We start from the raw sequence: 18185 nt of genomic DNA, 5'->3' as shown, positions 1-18185 counted from the left end.
GTATATACAGTATGTAGTAATTTCCTGAGCTACTCCTAGTGGTGGCTGTATATACAGTATGAAATAATCTCCTGGGCTGCCCCTAGTGGTGGCTGTATATACAGTATGTAGTAATCTCCTGAGCTCCCCCTAGTGGTGGCTGTATATACAGTATGTAGTAATCTCCTGAGCTCCTCCTAGAGGTGGCTGTATATACAGTATGTAGTAATTTCCTGAGCTACTCCTAGTGGTGGCTGTATATACAGTATGAAATAATCTCCTGGGCTGCCCCTAGTGGTGGCTGTATATACAGTATATAGTAATCTCCTGAGCTCCTCCTAGTGGTGGCTGTAAATACAGTATGAAGTAATATCCCGAGCTCCTCCTAGTGATGGTGTACATACCGTATGTAGTAATCTCCTAAGCTCCTCCTAGTGGTGGTGTATATAGAGTATGTAGTAATCTCCTTAGCTTCCCCTAGTGGTGGCTGTGTATACAGTATATAGAAATATCCAGAGCTCCCCCTAGTGGTGGTTTATATACAGTGTGTAGTAATCTCCTGAGCTCCTCCTAGTGGTCGCGTATATACAGAATGTAGCAATTTCCTTGGCTCCCTCTAGTGATGGATGTATTTCCAGTATGTAGCATTTCCTGAGCTCCCCTTAGTGGTGGTGTATATACAGTATGTAGTAATCTCCTGAGCTCCTCCTATTGGTGACTGTATGTACAGTATGTAGTAATCTCCTGAGCTCCTCCTAGTGGTGGCTGTATATACAGTATATAGTAATCTCCTGAGCTCCCCCTAGTGGTGGTGTATATACAGTATGTAGTAAATCTCCTGAGCTCCCCCTAGTGGTGGCTGTATATACAGTAAGTAGTAATCTCCTGAGCTCCCCCTAGTGGTGGTGTATATACAGTATGTAGTAATCTCCTGAGCTCCTCCTAGTGGTGGTTGCATATATAGCATAAAGTGATCTCCTGAGCTCCTCCTAGTGGTGGTGTATATACAGTATGTAGTAATCTCCTGAGCTCCTCCTAGTGGTGGTTGCATATATAGCATAAAGTGATCTCCTGAGCTCCTCCTAGTGGTGGTGTATATACAGTATGTAGTAATTTCCTGAGCTCCTCCTAGTGGTGGTTGCATATATAGCATAAAGTGATCTCCTGAGTTCCCTTTAAGGCCTCCTAATGAAAGATAATATGTGGGTTATGACTTGCTAAAAATGGACTTAGAATGGAGTAGATTTGCATGGAAAGATATTGCTTGCCAGTTGGCATATGTAATAACTGCTGTACTGGGACCGGGCTGATTGTCCTGGCGCCACCAGTGGCTCCGCTTGCAGCTCTGGGGAGAGGATGGTTCCCGCGGAGCCGGAGGAGGGAATACTTGTATAATTTAGCATGTAGTTGCATTGCAGACTAGGATTTATGCTTACCATAGCTGATGGAAGAAATAACAGAAATACAAGTTCCATTACCCATCTATCACAGCTTTATAGACTTCCTCTTGACACTGGGAACAGCTAAGTATTACCTATCAATGAGATTCTGAGTTCACATTATAATTTCACTAATTGGATTTGCAGAACACAAGCGCTAGATACCTGTGGCCTTACACATAAGGAGGTGATAAGCTGTGCAGTGCATTATGTGCAGGTAGGATAAGGCACATACTACAGTGTTGTGTATCCTAATAAACTGATACTACAAGGTAACCCCTGGCACCGGTCTGGACAGTACAGTCTCCCTGCTGTATGCCAGGGGACGCTATGTGCTTGGCCGGGCACCAGGGGCTCTGTGCACACTTACTACAAGGCTATGAGATTATATCCAAAAATAATCACTGTCAGCAGCAGAGCGCAGGTCCTACACTATGTACTCATGTACCTGCCGCATAGTCATGAATTGTAGTGAACAGTATCTGATCTTATATCCCCTGTGGCAGGATTCCTGTGATTAGTATGTAAGACAATATAATTGCTGGTTTAGGGTGAACAATACCTGCATTCAGCCCAGGACGACCCCGAGGGCTCACAGAAGAATTCTGTATATTGCACGCTCTATTACATGTCTGGTACTAGTCTGGAGTTATGTCCTGTATTATACTCCAGAGCTGCACTCACTATTCTGCTGCTGGTGGAGTCACTGTGTACATAGATGACATTACTTATCCTGTACTGATCCTGAGTTACATCCTGTATTATACCCCAGAGCTGCACTCACTATTCTGCTGGTGGTGCAGTCACTGTGTACATACATGACATTACTTATCCTTTACTGATGCTGAGTTACATCCTGTATTATACTCCAGAGCTGCACTCACTATTCTGCTGCTGGTGCAGTCACTGTGTACATACATGACATTACTTATCCTGTACTGATCCTGAGTTACATCCTGTATTATACTCCAGAGCTGCACTCACTATTCTGCTGCTGGTGCAGTCACTCTTACATACATGACATTACTTATCCTGTACTGATCCTGAGTTACATCCTGTATTATACTCCAGAGCTGCACTCACTATTCTGCTGCTGGTGCAGTCACTCTTACATACATGACATTACTTATCCTGTACTGATCCTGAGTTACATCCTGTATACTCCAGAGCTGCACTCACTATTCTGCTGCTGGTGCAGTCACTGTTTACATACATGACATTACTTCTCCTGTACAGATCTGGAGTGTATACATTACACTACTAGCCGCAATGCCTATGGCTCCTTATTCATGTGTAACGTGTAGCGATGTCCAGTTGTAGATGATAAATAAGATTATGTGTTTGACCAGATAACTATCTCTGTCCGGGGTGATTATGTGTTCGTCCTCCTGGCGGGGCACAGTCAGGGTTTGCGGTGAGAGCGCGGGCAGCTTAGTGAACGATTACAGTATAGTTGTGTCCGCTCTTGGCAGTCGGCTCACTGGGCGAGGAGTCAAGTAGAGGCTGGCAGCGGTAGGAGTGCAGCTCTGCAGCCAGTTACAGTGCAGGTCTCATCCTCTCGCTTGATCCTGTTATTTGTTCCAGTTATACGTCAGCCAAGAGCGTAAAAACCAGCCGAGCCCAGCCTGATCCGGTGTGAGCGCTGCCCCGGCCCTGCCCTCGACCGCACACTGATGTTTATCTAGTAGTAATCCGCCTAATTACATCAATGATGCACAGCGCTATTGTGAGGCTGTCACCACAGGCCATGGACTAATCATAGTAGTGTCTTCATATAGTATGAGGAAAACATGGCAGCTTTTCTAACAAAAACAGCGCCACCCTGTCTACTGGTCACATCTGGTATTGCAGGTCTGTTCTAATGAACCGACTAGGAATGACCTGCTATACTATTCATAACCTCAGCACAGATGTGGTGGTGTTTTCTAGTTTAGTTTTTTTAATAAAGAAAATAGTATTTTTCTATAATCCAGTAATAAAGGGTTAAAAATAAGGAAAAATAGTTCAACCGCATATGTGAGCACATATATTTTGGTATTCTATTTGGCACTTTTCCAGAACTCTTTAGTTTTCTATTTTTTTCAGTTTGGAGTTTAGGCCAAAGTTCTAACTGGGGTTGTCGGAGGGTAATACTTACCTCTTGGACCCCAATTCCATTGCAGCTGTACTCATTCTATTATCTTCTGGGAAACCCTTCAGTACATCCTAGTCACACTGATCACACAGGAAGTGACTGCTCAGCCAATCACTGTGTCCACTATGGCCCGCCTCCTTCTGCTATTGGCTCAGCAGCCACCTCCTTTATGTTTAGTGGATCGGGAGGTAGACACTGGTGGGGGACCCAGTTGAAGGTGGAATAGGAGGGTCTGAGGGGTGGGGTCTGCTTCTATTCTTGTTTTTAGCTACTTTCCCATAACTTTTTTTAACCACAGAGAAATCCCTTTAAGCTGGGGTATATATATATATACATATATACATACATACAGGCGGTCCCCTACTTAAGAACGTGAATAACGGATCCATCTCATTCCCATTTATAAGACTTGGTGTCCATTAGTATCATTAGATGTTCCATTATTTGAGCATATACCGGTAGTTGTAATAATAATAATTTAAAAAAATCGGAAACTAACTGACACTAACGGAAAACAAAGTATCGTTTTTTTTTTAAATGAATCCATTAAAGAACCCGATACTTTGCTATTACTCTCTCCATACAGACATCTGTTAAATTATGATCCGGAAACTGCAAAGCGGAATCCGAGACGCAGATGGGAACTGGCCCTTAGTTGTTTCTTGCCTGAATTTGCTCATTTCAGCAGGACGAGAGACCATGTAATGTATATGGGGCAATGATATTCTGATGAGAGATAAGGATCGCACAGGCAGATTTTGACATGCCCAATCTTTATATTCTGAAGGGAAACAAATCGCCTCCAGAGGTCTCTGGCATCGGCTTTCTCTCCTATCTCCAGAACACATGCACGCTCAGCCAAGCATTCATATGTATGGGGATGATAGGTGGACATAGTACTAGGCTCCTATGTAAGGTGTCTTATGTGTATGACCAGTCTTAAAGCTTGCACCTGCTCTACAGCAGCATCTTAAAGGGACGTTCTATTTCCATGTATGTGTTGTTACATAAAGCTTTGTGTGTAATTCATTCCTCCTTGCAGTAAACATTAATTACCAGCCCTGGACTAATTACCACTTGCCCTTTATAACAAGTCATGCAGGTAACACGCCTCGTGCCTCTTGTTTTGCAGAGAAGTCGGTGCTCGCCCAGCCGGTGTTTGTGTTTGAGAAGAAGGATCGGCCATGTAAGGTAAGTTATTGACCTGCTAGGTGTCCAAATCTGAATGATCCCAAATCAGAGCAGAGCATAACCTTAGGATGGATCATCAGATTGGGGGGGGGTCTGACACCTGCCATTCTGCTTCTCTGGCCGAGCTAAGCAATTACAATGCTGATCCCATTGGAACCCATCTGCTATAACCTGGTCTGACCACTACACAGATAACGGCGCTGTCCGCTTCCTATTCCATTCTTGATTTATCAACATTTTCGGAGGTTCATATATTGATAAACACTCAGAGTACCCCTTTAAATGTTATCACAAGTCTTATCGGGCTGTAATGTAATAAATATTTCTCTATTCTTCTCTTCTTACATAGAGACACGCAGGAGACCTCACCGCAGATGCCGAAAATAGTAAGTAATATTTCTTCAAAAGTGAAATTATTTGAAACGTCAAGTGTAACGCACACGATTCCTGCAATACATGGTTTTCTTAAAGGGATATTCCAATCATACATGATGAGGATACACAACCACTTACTGACCCACGGGATGGCACAATTACCAATATAGGACGGTCTCTACCCCTGCACGCCACTGAGCATGCCCACAACACCCGCCCACAGTATAGATTGGCCTCTGGTTGAGATCTCCCATGGTTCATGTGACTGCTGTAAAGCAAATCCCTAACTGCCGTTCTCAGCTTTGAGGTGCAGCAAGATGGCCGTCATGTAAATATTATGTTATTCATAAAGAAGGCATGGCCGCCCTTTTTCCCGAGTGTGAACAGTCACTTACAGCCACTAGTTCTCTGTTCTCAATGTTGGGATCCCATTGATTAAACTAACAGAAAAAAGTGATTTTACATGGGACAACCCCTTTAAGAATGACCTGACTGGATTAATTATATACATTTTCATGACATTTGACCTGTACTTTTGCATTGCAGGTCTCTGTGTGTGTCCTGAGAAGAGGCTCCGTTCATCCTCATTCACATTCAGGCCGACCCAGTCCTCTACAGGTACAGCTCATCCACCTTGTGTAAGGCTCCATCCAGTAGCAGAACTCATGTCTATGTGACAATCAGACAATTATTTGACCACTATAATACGGGAAATTCCGATTTTTATTGAAACAGCGCCACACATGTATACTGGTCATGCCTGGTATTGCAGCACAACCTTATTACCATCTGCAAGCTGCAATGTCAGACACAGACCTTAGATAAGTGTCATTTGATTAATTACCCTGCAGCACCCCCAGAGGAGAAATGATGAATTACACATTTCCCTTTGAAATCATACTGTGTGATGCAATATGTAGAAGTATCCAGTTTTCCAAAGACCCTTTATAGTGACTTCCCCCAATGTATTGATCCTTGCTGAATTCTGTAACATTGAATAACTGTTACATATTCCCCCATAATCCTTAAATGTAGAGCAGGTCATGATGCCCCCCCCCTTCCTCCTCCCCCCATATGATGCTCAGCTGTGGTCCTCCCTCCCTTCCTACTTGATAATACAATGCTATATTTCTCTGTCCAGATCGTATTGTTTTGGACAAACGTGTCCGCTCCTCCTCCTTCACCGTTCTGACGAGCTTCCCTCCAAACCAGCCCGGTAAGCATTACGTTGGGTATAGCTCTGGCATTTGCGTTCGGGGTATGACCTCACACTGCTGTGCTCTGTGTTCTTTGCAGCCAGTTGTTAGGTATTGTCCATGGAGACATGTGTAATCAGACCTTTATATATGTTGTAGTAGCAGCAGGACTGTGAAATATGGATTTATATTCCCTGATTTTATCTTGTCCAAGTGCACTAAGGGTTGTGTCCTCACACTCCTGTGCTCTCTGCAGCCAGTGTTGGGTAGTGTGCCTACAGAGATGTGTAATCAGACCTTTGTGTATGTGGTTAGTAGCAGCAGGACTGTGATATATGGATTTATATTCCAGGTTTGTAGCTTCTCCAAGAGCACTAGGTGTGTATCCTCACACTGCTGTGTTTTCTGCAGACAGTTGTTAGTTATTGTAGAGAGATGTGTAATCATACCTCATACTTGGAGAGATGTGTAATCATACCTCTGTGTATGTTGTTAGTAGCAGCAGGACTGTGGAATATTTACTTATATTCCAGGATTGTAGCTTCTCCAAGTGCTCTTTTTTTCCAGTGTTAGTAGCAGCAGAACTGTGAAATGTGGATCTATATTCCAGGATTGTAGCTCCTCCAAGTGCACTAAGTGTGTGTCCTCACACTGCTGTGTTTTCTGCAGACAGTTGTTAGTTATTGTAGAGAGATGTATAATCATACCTCTGTGTATGTTGTTAGTAGCAGCAGGTCAGTGGAATATTTACTTATATTCAAGGATTGTAGCTTCTCTAAGTGCTCTTTGTTTCCAGTGTTAGTAGCAGCAGAACTGTGAAATATGGATTTATGTTCCAGGATTGTAGCTTCTCCAAGTGCACTGAGGGTGTGTCCTCACACTGCTGTGCTTAGCAGAGGAGTCACTGCTGATGGCTGAAGACAGTCTGATTTTTGGGATCTTTTTCACCAAAAACAATTCTCATTATTGTCCTGTTGTGTTATTGCAGTGATAAAGAACAATGTATTTTTGCCTTCAACACTTCTGCAGGAGCAGGGGAGCAGCACAGATGCAGGTTTGTACCTTTATCTTCCACCCTGACCCACATGTTATCCAAGGAAAAGAATGGAACTGGTCTAGAACTATCCATCAGCAGATTCTGGAGAAACTGCAACCTATAACAGTGTGCTGATGGTATTAGATTTAGATTAGATAAGATGTTACCCCATTACACTACCAGCCCCCTCAGATAGGGTATGGGATTTCTAGAATAACCTCCTTTTAAGAAAAACTCTTCCAAAGTCATGTGACAATGAGCAGAGATGAGTCACATTTAGAGGAAGCTGGGGTAGTGTAGCATCAGACATCCTTATCTTGGTTTCTATAGCACCTAGTATTATGCTGCTGGCGTCATGGTAAAGATACAAATCTCATCTTTCAGATCTTTTGGTTGTGTGATCTACAGAACAAGAGATACAGACTGTTATAGACAGCTTGGAATGTGGACTGCAAATAAAGATCTTATTTGCGCCTTTTTGTTTAACTGCTGTTTATCTCCGGTTCTGTAGATCACAGAACTACAAGCCTGATGTGATCTGAAAGATGAGATTCTTATCCTTAATATGACACCAGCAGCATGTTTCTAGATGCAATACAGTGCAAGATAGGGGGATCTGACACTCCTCCTGCTGAAGTGACTCGTCTCAGGCAAAAAGTGACTCTTTTCAGCTCAATTTCATATAAATTTGGAGGAGATTTTTTTTTTTTTTAGGTAAATGGAAGAAAATTCACATAAAAGATGGAATTCTACTCTATCGTAGGGGTCTGCTAGTTGAATGGGGGTAAAATCTGTTGACCGGTTCCTTTTAGACAAACCAATCCTGTCATTGGGGGACAGATGAGAATTGTGGGTATTTATTATCTTTCTGTCGCTGTCAGCGTCTGTTCCCTGCGGAGGAGAGAATTGCAGGATAACTTATTGATATTTTACAGGAAACGTTCACTCCTGGACAGTGATTAAACCTGCAACGCTGCAGCCTCCGCCAGTAACTACCCACAGGGATGTGGACACAACCGAGGCTGCCGACGTGTCCGCCAATCCAGAAAATAAGGTAATGGAGGATTGTCAGGACCACTACTTGTTGTCACTGAATGTAAACTGCAAAGACGCTATATACAGCACAGTTCACACATATAAATGTGACTACAGTTTGTCGTATCTTACTTTTGGCAGGTGCACAAAGAAGAAACGCACGCTCCGGTAAGCGTCGGCAATCAGAAGGAATCAGCCCTGGGATCTGCGTGCACCTCCACCATTAAAACAAGGTAAGAAGAGCAAGTGATCCCTTTAAGGTGGGGAAGAAGACACAAAGTGATGATCTATCTGAGCAGTCTATACAGGAATATACCTTAAAGGGAACCTATCACCACGATTCTACCTATAAAGGTAGAACGGGTGGTAGGTGGATGAATGGGACGTGAGGATAGTTTTGGAAAACTTTAATACCCTAATATGTTAATTTTCTTAAGTGGTTTCTCCACGCCCCAGTAGCCTCCTTTCTCTGCCTACCACTGCATCTTCGGCGCGCAGATCCTTGTAGCTGCGCACCCTCATCCGAGTACCCAGCATCTGCGCAACCACGAAGAGCTGGGCACCGAAGATCCAGAGGTATGCAGAGAAAGGAGGCTACTGTGGCGTGGAGTAGCCGCGACTTCTAGCCTCATGTCCAGCTACTCCACGCCCCAGTAGCCGCTTAAGAAAATTAACATATTAGGGTATTAAAGATTTCCAAAAGATAGCCGGGACGTGAGGATTAGCCCAAAAAAGGGCTCTCCTCCCGTCCCATTCATCCACCTACCACTCAATTTACCTTTATAGGTAGAATCGTGGTGGTAGGTTCCCTTTAACCCTCCATTACCTGCCCCATGCCCTCCATATAACCACACAAAGGCATTCTATAATAGACAGGACATATGCTATAGGATGGACTTGGGTCACATTGTATTATGTATTTATTACTGGAGAATTTTCCCCATATAAAAATCACTTTTGGAAATACCCCTTTAAGGTACCCCTGCTCCTTTAAGAGCTTTGATCCATGCACATTCATACAAGCTAGTGTGCACCTTTAATCTGGGCAGTGATTGAGTAGTTTGTTCTTGTTTTTTGCCCTTCCTTCCCCTTTTAATGGTTGTGCTTAAAGGGATATTCCAGGAAGTAAATATTAATCCCCTGTTATCTTCTCCTCATGCAGGATGCAGCCATTTGAACAAATGTTTCTGACCCAAAAATACAACACCGATTTTGTTTTTGGAGAGAACATGGAGAGGAGAGTCATGGTGAGTACATGGCAGACACGATGCATGTGAGCTGAGACACTGTGACGACACTGCAGCTCTTAGAAATAGATGTATTTATTTATCGGTTATTTGTTTTTGTATTCATCAATTTATCTTTTTATCTATCTGACTTCTATCTATCATTTATCATCCTCCTTTTCCTTCCTTTCCCTTCCCTCCTTCCGCTCTGAGAAGTCCTCACCTTCCAGTTGTATCTGCTTCTGGGAAAGCTGGGTGACGATGGCCCCCACCCCTCACTACATTTGGGAAGGTGTATTACCACTCTGCTGTATTGCTCTTGTGATTTGCCATTCAGGGGTCTGGGAAAGTTAATCGGCAGCCCTCGCAGAGGCAGCCATGCTGGTTGTGAATCCTTTTATCTGCATTGTATGGGGGCGACCCAATAAGGACACAGCGTTGTACAGCACCGAGCATATCCACTTATTTATAGCCGCTGTAAGATAAACTGTTCTCTCTATTTCCAGAGCCCCAAGAGGCCGACAGCGTCACAGACCCGAGCACCCAAGAGGGAATTCCTCCCCAGCAGAGTATCCTGTAACAGGACCTGGCCCTATCAAAGTGAGACATACTCCATATACTATATACCATCTATGTGTGTATTATATAGGTTCTGCATGGAAACACTCTGTTCTGAAAGGGAACCTGTCAGCAGCAGCAACCATGTAGACTGCAGACAGTGTTACGTATTGTGCCTGATGTGTTATCATAACTTTGTGTATGTTGTTGGCAGCAGGACTGTGAAAAATGGATTCATATTCCAGGATTGTAGCTGTTCCAAGTGCACTGAGGGTGTGTCCTCACACTGCTTTTCCCTTAGTGCTCTTCATTGAGCTGTTCTACAGCCCCTTTCATCTGTAAAAGCTGTAGCTCTGAGCTACTCCAGCATTATTCAGGAGCCTGCTACAACTATTATTCATAGTAGATGGGATGGGCTGTGGAGCAGTTCAATGCAGAGAGCACAGAACGCAGCAGTGTGAGGATACGCCCCAAGTGTACTTGGAGAGAATACAATCTAGAAATTTAAATCCATATTTCACAGTCCTGCAGCTACTAACAACCTTCACAAAAGTATGATTACACATTTCTCCAGGGACAATACCTAACACTGGCTGCTGACAGTACAGAGCACAGCAGTGTTTGGAGAAATCCCAGTGCACTTGAAGAAGCTACAATCCTGGAATATAAATCCATGTATCACAGTCCTGCTGCTACTAACATACACATGGTGATCTAAGTGTGTGTGCACTTATGTCTGCCTGCATAAATGTGCAACATCCCCCACCGGGGCCTAGCCCTTGAGGTGAGGCCTGGAGACAGCCGGGGCCCGCGGTACCGGAGTGGCTGGCGGTTGCGGCCTAAGCACGCTATTGTCACGGTGCTTGGTACGGGGGAACCGGAGGGCTGTCCTACAGCCTGGCAGGTCTCCAGCAGGGTGGTGTTGGCAAGAAATGATGAGGGAGAGGCTGCTATAGCGGATCTCCCTGGGGCAACCCCTTAATGTCCCGAGTGTGAGTCTCTGGGTGATGGACAGGGTGCCCGGTGATGCAGGCAGGGGTAGTAGCAGGGACCAGACGGAGGCAGAAGTTGAAGGAAACAACTTACAGTTCGTTTATTGCAACCGGCAGGAACTGCAGAAAACGTGCCTTTAACAGGTGGAGTACTGGAGAGGTATTTGGAGGGAGCCACAGGATGTAGATCACCAGCCTGGATGTAAGAGCAGGCTGGGAGGCAGCTGTGTCCTAGAGGATGCTTCAGCTCGGTCCTGGATCTCTTCAGGTATCACCCTTGAAGGTAGGATGATACCCCTTTCCTCGCTACACTAACTCTAGTCTTATTGCTCCACTTCAGGCAGGGGCTAGGCTCTTCCTGCACTGGTCTGGTATGCTAGAGACTCTAAGCCACTGCTCAGCGAACTACTCACTGCTTGTGTCCTGCAGACCCAGAGGGCCTGACTAGGACCGGTCTCTCTCCTGAGAGAGATTTCTCTCTAAGAACCCAGAACATTCCTGGCCAGGGGGTTTTATTACCTCCCTTTGGTCAGGTGGTGGCTGCTCCTCCAATTACCTCTCAGTTCACAGAGACAGGATGTAACACAGACATTGGTTGACATTATTACATCACAAATTAACTTCTGCCTTGCCAGGCAGGATTAACCACTGCAATTTCCGCTGTGTGATGTGGTGACATGTTATGGGGCTTATTCGCAAGCACCCTCTCGCCATTGCATCGGCGAGGGTGTTGCATACCCCGGGGGCAATTGAAAGAGCCGCCCTCGGCTCGACTACAGATGTTTTGGGGCACAGAGGGGGCTAAGGGCACTTCTGGGAAGTGCAGGCTATGTGAGGTGTAGGGACAAACCGCCCATGGTCCTGGAGACAGGCACCTGGGTTGGTGTCGGACTAAGACAAAACATGTAGCTGTTTGACAGTTGGTCGCTGACGCCATTAAACCGAACTGTACAGTAGGAAAGGTGTGGTGTCATGTACTGTAATCCACTCCTTGCACCAAGGCCTGTATATTTGTTTGATCAACGCTTCTTCCCTGGCGGCAATTATATAAGGTGTCTATCTGCATAGCGTTAGCATATGCGACACGAGTACCTCCTGACTGGCATCCTTACCCATGTATGGGTGGCATCCAGGTGCTAGCTGTGTAACACCCCCGGTCCCCTAAAGACCCGCAGTTTACGGACTACCCCCATGTGCAAACCTCAGTTTGAGGGATCAGGTAGCGGTCAGTGTTTTACAAGAAAGACGGTCCGACACAGCCACACTACAACCTGAAAAGCCTATAAAAGGGTTAATGCAGACTACTGGCAGATATGACAGTGTGCAAATATTTGGCAAAAATCACATTGGCTTAGGAGCCTAATGGGTACACATCTTATAACATAACGTTACAGAGGTGGATAGGCTACTCAGGGTAGCACGGTAGTAAATGTCTCTTTTCCTGCAAAGAAAAGGCATAAAACAGTGCAAGCAGAATGTCCGTACCTAAAAAGGAAGGCATTAAGTGCAAAATAATAGTCAATAGACATAGCAACTTTTCCCTGGTAGTATCTGGCAAAAGTCTCTCAGAAGGTCTCTAGTAACAAAGTCCATCTTCTGGGTACAGCCCTTGATGTGGGGGAAAAGTGCAGTAGAAGCAAAGGGTCTCCTCTATTTGTAAAGGGACAGAGTCCTTTGAAGAAATCTCTGCTGTGGCAGAGGAAGGGTGCTATCATAGCACATGACAGTAGGCAGTTCAAGGAGAGTCTCTTGACTGAGATAAATAAGGGTAAGAGTCTCAGGAACGTCTCTGGCTCTATAGGGATAGGGGGATAAATACACACAATATGTACAAAGGACATAGTACCTGGAGAGGGCTACAGCCCTTCAAGGATTACTCTGCATCGCTGGGTTCAGCAAAGACAGGGTCCAGCTCCTGCAGGGAATCCTGTGCATCCTCAGCGGGAATAGGTGCCGGCTGGGGACACCCGGTGGCAGCAGTGGGTACTGCAGGTGCAGCAACATCCTCCGGACCTTCAGGGGGAGGAGCGCTGTCGCCCGGGGTGTCGGCTGTTCCAGCCGGGGGCTCAACTGAGCCAGGGACCACGGAGGGGTCCATGAAGAAATAGACAGAGCCCAGCGGCCGTGCCGCGGCTCCTTCCAGCTCCGGTTCTTCCGGGGCCGGGTCATCACCCCATTGGTAACCAGCCAGGGGAGATGGGGGCCTAGATGGAACCTCCGGACAAGGTTCGCTAGCCGGGATGTCTTCTCCCACCGAAGAGCCGTGGGACCTGGCAATGCTCCCGGCAGGGGAGCCGGTGGGGGTGGCGCCCTGTATCATGCCCGGCCCATGGATGGCAATGGGACCCGTACTCACAATTACTGTGGATGGGGCATTCACGTGGGTCACCGCCCGGGGACTTGCAGCCGAGGAAGAAGAGGTGTTCGGGGACTCCGGCCACTCGTCGTCCTCATACCAGTCGTCCTGCGGGAAGTAACGGTCCTCATCGGAGTCGGGGATCCGGATCACGCCAGCCGCCCAGGGTCCTCGAGGTCCTTCCTGCAGGGAGAACTCGATGCACTCTCCCGGCTTCAGGTTGTGCAGGCTCTCTGGCAGATCAGGCCTCTTGACGGACCGGCGGGGTATAAATACTTCCCGTCCGGTGTAGTTCTGGGTGGCGAAGCCATAGCCCTTCCGCTTGTCGAAGAACCGGACCATGCCGGTGGTGCGGTTCTTCTCGACCCAAGCTCCAGCTGTAGATCGGCCGGCCATATACCGCTGGGCCTCCTTCTCTCGGCGTCGCTTGTCCGAGACAGCGTCTCGGAGTCGCCGGCGGGCGGCCTCACCTCGGCCTTGAGGCTGCGGAGGTTTCGGTGCTGGGGCTCGTGGTTCCGGTTCAGGCTCGGATCTCCTTGGACGACAGGTAGGTGCCGGAACAGGAGCAGGAACCACCACAGCGGGGCTAGCAGGCCGCGCAGCAGGAGTAGTAGGCCTCGAAGCAGGTGGAGCGGCAACACTAGGCCCAGGCGTTGGCTCAGCAGGAGTCCGGGCCTCCCCACGTGGCGCCTCCACGTGGACCCGCGGTACCGGGATGGTAGCCGGGATAGGGACGAGGAACCGCCCGGGTGGGATTTGGTATTGCGTCACCGTTTGGTAGCATGTCCTGGTGACGAAGGCCCGAGTCAATCCTCGGTGCAGCCGATGTCCAGCGGAGGGTCTTCGGACGGGCTGCGCAGAGACCACCACCATAGTCTCTAGGACATCATAAAACTCCGGACGCTCCACAGGAGGGAAAGGCTGAGGACCCCACATGGCGTTGTCCTCGCTGTCCAAAGTCCACTCAAGTTCTGGCGCTTCTCTGAGGCAGGGCAGGAAGTCCGCCTCTAGCCAGTGGGAGGAGTCCAAGTCCTTCCCGCCAAGAGCTGTGGCGGGCTCTAATTTTTCCTGCGCCACAGGAGGCGGGGTTCGCGCCCTTCGCGCGTGGGTGGAGCTTGATGCGTCATCTGGGTTTCCCGCCAGTGAAGGTTTTGGCGGGCTTGAATTATTTGCTGCGCCACAGTTTCTGAGGTAAAAATCTTCAGGCGCGGCAGCGCCGGATGTAGCAGAGCTGGTACAGTTCTTGCCAGGATTAACCTCTGGAGTGCGGGAGCGGCGCTCGACAGCACGTGGCAGCAGTATAACACAGTTCATTCCAGAAACACACAAGTCCTTGGGCCTAAACCCGGATGGCAGCAGGGTTAGGCAGCACAGTCTTTTTAATAAAGGAAAGTCTTTAATGCCGTAATAAGGCACAGAAGTATCAATCCTGTTTGTGACGCCACTTGCAACATCCCCCACCGGGGCCTAGCCCTTGAGGTGAGGCCTGGAGACAGCCGGGGCCCGCGGTACCGGAGTGGCTGGCGGTTGCGGCCTAAGCACGCTATTGTCACGGTGCTTGGTACGGGGGAACCGGAGGGCTGTCCTACAGCCTGGCAGGTCTCCAGCAGGGTGGTGTTGGCAAGAAATGATGAGGGAGAGGCTGCTATAGCGGATCTCCCTGGGGCAACCCCTTAATGTCCCGAGTGTGAGTCTCTGGGTGATGGACAGGGTGCCCGGTGATGCAGGCAGGGGTAGTAGCAGGGACCAGACGGAGGCAGAAGTTGAAGGAAACAACTTACAGTTCGTTTATTGCAACCGGCAGGAACTGCAGAAAACGTGCCTTTAACAGGTGGAGTACTGGAGAGGTATTTGGAGGGAGCCACAGGATGTAGATCACCAGCCTGGATGTAAGAGCAGGCTGGGAGGCAGCTGTGTCCTAGAGGATGCTTCAGCTCGGTCCTGGATCTCTTCAGGTATCACCCTTGAAGGTAGGATGATACCCCTTTCCTCGCTACACTAACTCTAGTCTTATTGCTCCACTTCAGGCAGGGGCTAGGCTCTTCCTGCACTGGTCTGGTATGCTAGAGACTCTAAGCCACTGCTCAGCGAACTACTCACTGCTTGTGTCCTGCAGACCCAGAGGGCCTGACTAGGACCGGTCTCTCTCCTGAGAGAGATTTCTCTCTAAGAACCCAGAACATTCCTGGCCAGGGGGTTTTATTACCTCCCTTTGGTCAGGTGGTGGCTGCTCCTCCAATTACCTCTCAGTTCACAGAGACAGGATGTAACACAGACATTGGTTGACATTATTACATCACAAATTAACTTCTGCCTTGCCAGGCAGGATTAACCACTGCAATTTCCGCTGTGTGATGTGGTGACATGTTATGGGGCTTATTCGCAAGCACCCTCTCGCCATTGCATCGGCGAGGGTGTTGCAGATGATCACATGGGGATGTACATAGGCCATAGGATATCCATTGATCTAATAGCCTTGTGTTGTTTGTAGGACGCAGATCATACACAAGCCTTATGGAGTCGGCTGCAGCGTACACATCCAGGCCCAAGCTCAAGTATGAACTGGACCAGGTGGATGTGGTCACAGGGGAGGAGGCTGAGCGCAACGTGCTGCAGGTGAGTCACTGTATTTCTTCAATAGATACGATTTCAGGTACGATTCAGGGACCAAAGTGAAACAGATCTTGTAGTAAATGTTCCGGTATCTGATACCCAGTGGCCAGAGTTCTGTGATTGTCATGTGAGACAATATAACTGCTGGTTTAGGGTGAACAATATCTGTATTCAGCCCAAACCAACCCCGAGGATTCACAGTAGAATATTGTATATTACCTTATCCTGTACTGATCCTGAGTTACATCCCGTATTATACTCCAGAGCTGCACTCACTATTCAGCTGCTGGTGGTGCAGTCACTGTGTACATACATGACATTACTTATCCTGTACTGATCCAGAGTTACATCCTGTATTATACTCCAGAGCTGCACTCACTATTCTGCTGGTGGTGCAGTCACTGTGTACATACATGACATTACTTATCCTGTACTGATCCTGAGTTACATCCTGTATTATACCCCAGAGTTGCACTCACTATTCTGCTGCTGGTGCAGTCACTGTGTACATACATGACATTACTTATCCTGTACTGATCCTGAGTTACATCCTGTATTATACTCCAGAGCTGCACTCACTATTCTGCTGCTGGTGCAGTCACTGTGTACATACATGACATTACTTATCCTGTACTGATCCTGAGTTACATCCTGTATTATACTCCAGAGCTGCACTCACTATTCTGCTGCTGGTGCAGTCACTGTGTACATACATGACATTACCTATCCTGTACTGATCCTGAGTTACATCCTGTATTATACTCCAGAGCTGCACTCACTATTCTGCTGCTGGTGCAGTCACTGTGTACATACATGACATTACTTATCCTGTACAGATCTGGAGTGTATACATTAAACTACTATTATTATTTTTAACATTTTTGAGTTGAAATCTCCTTCTATAAAACTACATCCTCTTCCCTTTTCTATGAGTCGCTTACGTTATGATTTTCTATTTTAGGTTAATGCCAAGCTGTTCGTTTTCAACAAGGAGAAGCAAGTGTGGACAGAGAGAGGACATGGATACCTTCGACTCAATGACACGGCCACCAGCATCAATGCCCCCTTCAGATCACGATTAGGTAGAGGATTGAATCAAAGGGGCTAAAACTATCAGAGCCACATTCACAGTCATAAGGGTGAACACAATGGGGCACATTTACTTACCTGTCCTGTCACGATCCCCGCTGTGCGTTATCCAACGAGGATTCAGACCTGCCGCGATTCGTGCGCCCGATTTCCTGCATGTGTCACTTCCCCGCTGAGGAAGTCTTGTGACACAATTTGCTTTTTAAATACCGCGGTTTGTCCAAATCATTCTGGTAGTCAAAAAAACACGGGCCCCGATTTGTGTCGCATGTGACGCAAAATCCGATCGCATGTGCCAAAAAACTGTGGCAATTCAGCGCAAAATAAACCCGAAACACGACGAAAATGTGCTGTCCAGACCCTTAGTAAATGTGCCCCAATGTAAGCATCGGTGTATTCTGTAGGTGTAGCCTCCATGAAAGCTGTAGTGTCACCATAACTGTCTGATCTGTACGTATCGGGGCTGTACAACTCTTTATAGAGTCCAAAACAGTGATTTTTAGTTGCGCCCAACCAGCCATAACCTTATAACCACCTGGTTAATACCTTATTTGGGCTTTCACCCTCAAGGGCTTTAAAGGCATCTTGAGGAATCTTTAAGCATATCCTACAACTTCTCCAGGAATTTAAGATGCACTTACAACAGTGAACTTTGACATGGTCCTGGACAGTCCCGTTAGGGGGCACCACTGCCACCACTTGGCATCTTTACTACCCATAATACACCACGGTGCCATCTCATACTCATGTAGGTGACACACACACGCGTGACTTCACTGCCTTCTTCCTTTGCTTAAGGATTCGATGCTTGCATGCCCATTGTAGGCCCTAAAGAAATGGATAGGGATCGGTACTCGCTACCCATGTGCATCGATGAGCCTTGGGCAGCCATGATCCACTGGTTACTGGTTTCTCTGTGGTCCTTTTACCATTTCACAGGTACTAACATAAAGGGGAAATCCTACA

General features: G+C 47.1%; 1 protein-coding gene across 3 annotated transcripts in view; it reads left to right on the top strand.

Annotated features, from left to right (window-relative positions):
- Nucleotides 1–18185, top strand: part of RANBP3L (RAN binding protein 3 like) — a 34520-nt gene that overhangs the window by 10848 nt on the left and 5487 nt on the right. For all 3 annotated transcript variants that reach the window (XM_072135036.1, XM_072135045.1, XM_072135054.1), the window contains exons 2-12: nt 4685–4743; nt 5093–5129; nt 5665–5736; nt 6260–6334; nt 7303–7368; nt 8286–8404; nt 8527–8618; nt 9548–9632; nt 10118–10211; nt 16009–16133; nt 17092–17212. In XM_072135036.1, the coding sequence (XP_071991137.1) occupies nt 4685–4743; nt 5093–5129; nt 5665–5736; nt 6260–6334; nt 7303–7368; nt 8286–8404; nt 8527–8618; nt 9548–9632; nt 10118–10211; nt 16009–16133; nt 17092–17212 (945 nt within the window). The remainder of the gene's footprint in view (nt 1–4684; nt 4744–5092; nt 5130–5664; nt 5737–6259; nt 6335–7302; nt 7369–8285; nt 8405–8526; nt 8619–9547; nt 9633–10117; nt 10212–16008; nt 16134–17091; nt 17213–18185) is intronic.

This window comes from Engystomops pustulosus, chromosome 1, assembly GCF_040894005.1.
Source record: "Engystomops pustulosus chromosome 1, aEngPut4.maternal, whole genome shotgun sequence".
In the NCBI taxonomy this organism is placed as follows: Eukaryota; Metazoa; Chordata; class Amphibia; order Anura; family Leptodactylidae; genus Engystomops; species Engystomops pustulosus.
The sequence above is the reverse complement of the archived record's forward strand: the minus strand, read 5'-3'. Positions and strand labels throughout refer to the sequence as shown.